General features: G+C 41.7%; 1 protein-coding gene and 1 long non-coding RNA gene across 2 annotated transcripts in view; both read right to left on the minus strand.

Annotated features, from left to right (window-relative positions):
* Nucleotides 1-500: 500 nt before the first annotated feature.
* On the minus strand, nt 501-1,320 carry LOC123964570. Its single transcript, XR_006823478.1, has 2 exons — nt 1,199-1,320; nt 501-953 (listed from the first exon to the last, which is right to left on the minus strand). It is a non-coding gene; the product is annotated as an uncharacterized LOC123964570 (long non-coding RNA).
* A 1,675-nt stretch (nt 1,321-2,995) lies between these two features.
* Nucleotides 2,996-6,872, minus strand: part of LOC123964571 (zinc finger protein OZF-like) — a 4,579-nt gene continuing 702 nt past the window's right edge. Inside the window, exon 2 of the mRNA XM_046041450.1 lies at nt 2,996-5,352. Within this exon, the coding sequence (XP_045897406.1) occupies nt 3,959-5,352 (1,394 nt within the window). The 3' untranslated portion in view covers nt 2,996-3,958. The remainder of the gene's footprint in view (nt 5,353-6,872) is intronic.

A 6,872-nucleotide genomic window follows, 5' to 3' on the forward strand; every position in this document is an offset into this window, starting at 1 on the left:
CCGACCATCCTCGGAAAAGAGAGCCATGCTGTACCTCAGTACCCGCACGGAAAGGGCTTCGCAACGGGCGCAGGCAGCCCCCTCGAGAGCTGCCCGGGCGTGCTCCATCCCCAAACATGAGACACACATCTCATGAGAATCTCCATCCGTGATGTACGGAGGGCAAGAAAAAAACACACCTTCTGTACATCTGGTGGCCGGACATGCTGGTAGACTTCTTCTTCAGGTAAGACACACTGCTTGTAGGACTGGAGCTTTCTTCAAACAACATACAGAGCGCCTGCTGAATAGAAAAAAGCTAATGATGAGTGTGTACAGGTGTGCTTTATACTCCTCCGGTTATTCCGTCACACCTTACCGTTCTAGCAACAAGCCAATAGGATTGGAGTGATTTCATTCACGTTCAGACCTGCTTCGCCTAGAGGCGTTCCCATAGTGTCGTAACCGACGCAGTTCGAGTTCCCTCGAAGGGGAACTACAACCCTGTTAAGAGTCACGACCAGAATGAGATTAGTTTTATTATACAAAGTTTTTCATGATCAGAAACAATCACACCAACATGGAGATCTTTGGTTGTGTCCATGTTAAAGCCAGTATGCAGTGTGGGTACTGTGCGTCTGCTGCCACCTGCTGGTCTGTCATGGCACCATTACAAATTTCAGAAAACATTAAGGAGTCTACAAACCTGAGAAGCTGAGGGACACGGACCCCCGACGAGATGTGGCACTCATACGGGCTGCTGTCTGTCTTCTGGACCTTTTTCATGATGATGGAGTAGTGTCCCTTCTTCTGGAGGAAACACAACACTCGACCACTTAATTTCTTGCTCTGTGTTGAATAGTGTGGTACTGTTTTTTCTAATGTCCAGTACAATGTTGTCTTCTATGTCCCTCCAGAAGACAGACAGTCTCTGGTTGAGGGTCACTGTAGATGCAGGGCAGCAGGACAGGTCACTGTGAGACAACAGACAAGGTAAAGCTGTTTATTTACAGGAACGCCAGTGAAGTCAGTCGGTGAAATGGCTCTAATTAATATTAATACATACTGACGGCATGAAGATAAGGACAGCAACGTTAAAATTAGTTTCACACAGTGTTAGATCTCTTGTTGGGGGAGGGTGAAACAAGAGAGTTTGGTGGAAAATAGGCGCACACAGAGTTTTAGTACACCGGAGGAAATAGGATGCAGGTGTAGGTACCAGATGTGCTCGGATGGTCAGATCGGCTCGGGGTCCTGCGCCTATCGTGAGCAGTGACTCTGGAGGCGAGTTCAGCGCCAACAAGAAGAAGCCAAACGCTTTCTTCAAGGGAAACGGGGTCCTGTCGCACTGCATGTCCCTGCCTGATTGGGTAACACCTGTGACACACCCACCAAACGTGAGAAAACAAACTTTAATAGTAGAAAGGCATTAACAAGGCAACATTGCAAAGCCAAGCTGTGTGCAAAGGATAAATACAACACATAATCAGAATCAGCTTTACAAAGATGCAAAGATACAGATAGATACAAAGGTGCATAGCCAGGGGGGACTACAACAACAATACAACAAAAAAAAGAGAACAAATATTTAAAAAAGGATATCACAGAAAGACCTTAAAGCGAGTACAGATATTAAGCACGGACTTGGTACCTACACATTCCTCGAGGCCCGTTGCACAACGTTGCACAGCGTAAAGGCTGTAAAGCTCATTACTGCTCTAACCCCCCCGTTTTCAATAGATTCATGTGATTCTGTTTCTGGCCAAATTCCTCACATATAAATCACCATTTCCAACATTTCACTTTTAGTTCACTGCTTCTGGTTTGAACTACATCATTAAAAAGATTCCTGCGAGGTAGAGAAACAGTAAATAAGGTGGAGATCGTAACAAATGTCACATAAGGTCTCTACAGCACAGTTATATTCACTTTCATGCGTATTAATTATGTATATTATGTATTTGAGATATTAAAGCTTCATTGAAGGAGCAGCAGCCAGGAGTTTAAAAATACTGCAGCCATGACTCAAAGCCCCCCCGAACGGCAATTTTTAGTTTCCCCTAAAATTAATACCAGATTAAATTTCATGTCCCAACACAAAGGTTTATTTACATTCACACACTCACTAATGAATGCTTTTTAAGTGATCTACCCGTGTGTTCATTGTTCTGGGCCTTATTAACCACTAATTGGCACTCTTGCAGACAGTAGTGTTCCCACAGCGCCCCCTGCTGGCCCCAATCAGTTTGTTATATGTGGTGTTGGGAGTATCGCAATACAAAAGTTACGTATTTGCTTTTTGCTGTGATACTGTTATGTAACGCATTACTACTAAAATTTCTGTAATTTTATACCTGTTACAATCTCAGTTACGTACGCACAACACATTTTTACACAAAATTAAGTATAAAGCATCACAATTCAGAGACAGTAATATTTCACATTTATTCATTTAGCTGACGCTTTTATCCAAAGCGACTTACAATTGCTATTTATGTCAGAGGTCGCAGGCCTCTGGAGCAACGAGGGGTTAAGGGTCTCGCTCAGGGACACAATGGTGGACGTCTCACAGTGGGAACCCGGGTCTCCCACACCAAAGGCAAGCATCTTATCTATGCGCCATCATCACCCCTAACTAATTACTCTCAAATGGCAGTAACTGGTAATCTATAAAGTTTTACATTTTGGCAGTGGTGGAAATGACAGAAATTTATTTAATTGGCATTTCTCATGTTTTCCTTTCCTTTTTGATTCCATTTGAATCCTGCTTTTACATTAATGCATGGGTATAAATAATCTAATGATAGTATAACAGTCACAGGGGACATTGTTCATTCTACATTGCGTACTTTCACTTTTAATACTTTAAATACACTTTTCTGATTATACTTACATAGTTTTACTTAAGTAACAGATCTGGGTACTTCATCCACCACTGTATTTGGTAGTAACTTACCACTGGTTGTTGACTAGAAACTGTAAAAGCACAAATAAACACCAGTCTTCTCCTTTTAATTATTTTATTTTGTTATGTTCAGACATCAATCAATTATTCAAACAAAAAACAAATCATTAGTTGCAGTCCTAATTAAAATGGTTAAAAATTTGCTCCTGAACAGAATTTTACAAAGTATTAATTTTGCTGTATGTGTACGAAAACACAGGAAAAAAAAGGTGCAAACTAACATAGAAATATTCAGTAATTAATTAATTAGTAAAAGATAACCAACTGAACTGATGTTCCCTCCTCTGTGACTGAATGGCATTAAAAAACTGTCTAGACCAGTAGCTCAGGGTGAAGAGGTTGTAGGTTTGATCTTTATCTAAACTGGTGGTTACGGGAGGGACAACGGCGAGCAACTTTAATTTTACTTAAAAGGAAAGTTGGAAGTTTCTTTTTAAAAAATGTTGGAAGAGTTTGCCAGCAATACTCCTCGCCTTTACCTAGCATGAATACATGAATAAATTATTATTATACATTAATACATATACAATATATTAATAATTATTTATATTAATACACAACACTAACTAGTTCAAGTCGTAGTTCAACTAGTGTGGAGAAACAGCAGCTGTGGGTACTGTAAGGGTAATAACTTACAATGCAGTTCTAAATTGCAACACATTCTCACTCCCGACTCGTCACATATTGACGCTTGGTCAAGCCCCTTTGGCGTCGCTTTTTTACGCCCTGGTTACCCCTTTAGCATAATTTTTAGATGTTTAAGGCTCTACGGTCAAGTTAGCAACGCTTAGTAACAAATATGCAACGTCCGGTAAAGTTGTGAAATGTTACAAACTGACGCTGATGGGTATTGACCATGTGTCCAGATGTGACGAGTCGGGGAGTGAGAAAGGGTTGCTAAAACAGACCTCAGGTAAATCAATTTCATGACCTCATCCAAACTGAGGAATTTGCTTCAATTGACTTTATCTACCAGTTCTTCAATCCTGCTGGAAGGAATCAGCTCACAGAGTTTCATTTACTTCCACTGCTCTCACCAGCACACTTGTGGTTTTTGAAAATATGATGCCGAGTGAATCTTTTATCACAAATACTGCAATTAAATCGTTTCTCCCCTGTGTGGATTCCCATGTGTTGGGACAAAGTGTATCTGAGACTGAAACTTGCTTTACAAACTGAGCATGTGTATGGTCTTTCTCCTGTATGAACCCTTAAGTGTGTGGTTAAAGTGGAGCTATGTGCAAATCTTCTACCACAAACAGAACAAATGAAGGGTTTCTCTCCTGTGTGTATCCTCAAGTGTTCTCTCAGAGTTCGCCTTTCAACAAATCCTTTACCACAAACTGAACAACTAAAGGGTTTGTCCTCACTATGCATTCTTATGTGTCTGGACAAATTGCCCCTGCGACTGAAACCTGCTTTACAAACTGAGCATGTGAAAGGTTTTTCTCCTGTATGAACTCTTACGTGTAAGACCAAATCTGAACTTCGTGCAAATTCTTTACCGCACACAGAACAACTGAAGGGTTTCTCCCCTGTGTGGACAGCTGAGTGTCGTCGCAGATGTGTTTTACATATAAATTGTTTACCACAGACAGAACATCTGAAGGGTTTCTCCCCTGTGTGGATTGCTGTGTGTTGTCTCAGATGTTCCTTTTGCCCAAATCCTTTATTACAGAAAGAACAATAGAAGGGTTTCTCCCCGGTGTGGATTTTCATGTGCCTCGCAACATTTTTTCTGCATTGAAAAGTTTTATTACAAACAGAGCAACTAAATGGTTTCTGCAGACGTCCCTTGTGGCCAAAGCTTGTAGAACATTTAGAGGAGCTGCTTGATGTTTTACCAGTGTTACATTCCACATCACTTACTTCGTTGTTTTGTAGAGGGTTTAAACCAGACTCCACCCAATCACAACTGTCATCAGTCTCAGAAGAATCAGAAGTCTTGTCAGTATCTGGTTGTAAATGTCTCTCTGGATCCGAGTTCCTGGCTGGTTCTGGTCCTCCACAGTCCTCTCCATCAGCTTCTGATTCCATCTCTTCAGTTAGTCTTTGATGAAGCTGTGAGGACTGAGGTTTCTCTTCATCATCTTCTTCACTCTTTACAGGGACAGGAGTGAATGTGAACTTGGTAAGATCAACTGCCTCCAGCCCTTGAAGCTGCTCTCCCTCCTGACTGGTCCAGAGTTCCTCCTGTTCCTCTTTAATAGGTGAGCCCCTCTGGTCCAGACCAGGGCTCCACTCCTCTTTGATGTATGGGGGCTTCGGTGGGTCCTCCTGGTCTAGACTGGGGCTCCACTCCTCTTTGATGTATGGGGGCTCCGGTGGGTCCTCCTGGTCCAGACTGGGTCTCAACTCCTGCTGTTGAGGGGGAACCTCTTCTTCACTCACCAATAGCAGCTGGACGTCTGTGAAATACATACACGTTTTATAAAACTGCAAAGCTAATCAACAACTGTGCTACACTGTGAACAACAAAAAATTGTTGAAATCATAGAAATCCTGCTGTCTGGGTCGGAGCTGAGCTCAAAGTCAGTGTTCAGCAGAGCAGAGAGGCTCACAAGTCTTTGAGCTACAGTGCAAGTCAAGTCTCAAGTCACTTGTGGTTACAATCAATGTTGTATCACCTGCTGCGTTCAATCCAGGCTGTTAAAAAAATTATATAGCTATATATAATTAGCTATAAGGGATTCTGTAACTGCAACTGGTTTTCACTTACAGAGCAATGCAATTAATGACAGCTTATTAACTACTGTAAGTTTACACACCCCGCAGACTCTCAAACCCAGTGTGACGTTAACTAAATAAAACCGTTACATGTACACTGTAAACATGTTTACTCAGGTTACTAACCTATTTTGCGTTCAGTGCTTCCTTGTTTGGGCCTTGTTGTATGAAGTTTTAAAGCCAAAGTTTATGATGACTCCCTCACGTGCGGCCGTTTGCAGCTACGTGTTATGTAGGCAGGTTATAGGTAACGCAGGGAGGGGATAACATAACAGCAAGTTCATCAGACGTTTCCTAAAAATAAACGTTGTTCACGAGTCCCGCACCTCAATTCCGTCAAATCTGAAGTCTTTTGACAGTGAGTCTCAAGTCGAGTCTGAAGTCACTGTGTGCGACTTAAGTCGGACTCGAGTTCCCATCTCTGGTAGACACCAAAACCCAACTACTGTAACATTAAAAGTTACTGCTTTGACCTGCGTGGAAACGGGGAGAGGAAAATGAAAAACTGGAGGGTTAGTAAGTCATGAATGTTTTCACTACATGCTCTGGTAGACCCCGGTCAGCTGATTGTTTATCTTCTGTGGTTTTTGTGGTGCAGCAGTGTAGTTAACAGTTGCAGAGTGCCCTCTGGTGGGCAAACTATGCGACACTCATGACCTGAGGGAAGAATCTTACTCTGTTTCTGTTTTAATAGTCATATATCAGCTGTTATAAACGCTGATGTTAATTTACCTGCAATTAGGCCATATCGGCCGCAAATATCTGCACAACAAATCGGTTGAGCTCTAGTTGAAAAAATTATACACTGACGATACCACAATACATTAAATACATTTCATCACTTCCACCCTTGAGGCCACTTTAATTAAATTAAAACACTGGATTTGTAATATATTAGTTTCAGAACAGCCAAAGTGCTTTACACTACATACATGCAAGGTGCCAACTGCTCACCAGAAATAGAAGCTTGGTTCTCACAGGACAGCAACGCTACACACGATGATCTTATAGACCATGATGCATTTCTGCAGATTAAACTACCCAGCAGGATATAAAGGAATTAAAATGACTATAAACATCTGCAGCAGTAAAATGCAGCATTGATGCAGCAGGAATATTAATCCAGAAACATCAGATATAACAGAGAAACTCTGACAGGAACATTTTACTGCACTGTGAGTACTTTTACTGTCATACTGTA

Source organism: Micropterus dolomieu, unplaced genomic scaffold (assembly GCF_021292245.1).
Source record: "Micropterus dolomieu isolate WLL.071019.BEF.003 ecotype Adirondacks unplaced genomic scaffold, ASM2129224v1 contig_3393, whole genome shotgun sequence".
In the NCBI taxonomy this organism is placed as follows: domain Eukaryota; kingdom Metazoa; phylum Chordata; class Actinopteri; order Centrarchiformes; family Centrarchidae; genus Micropterus; species Micropterus dolomieu.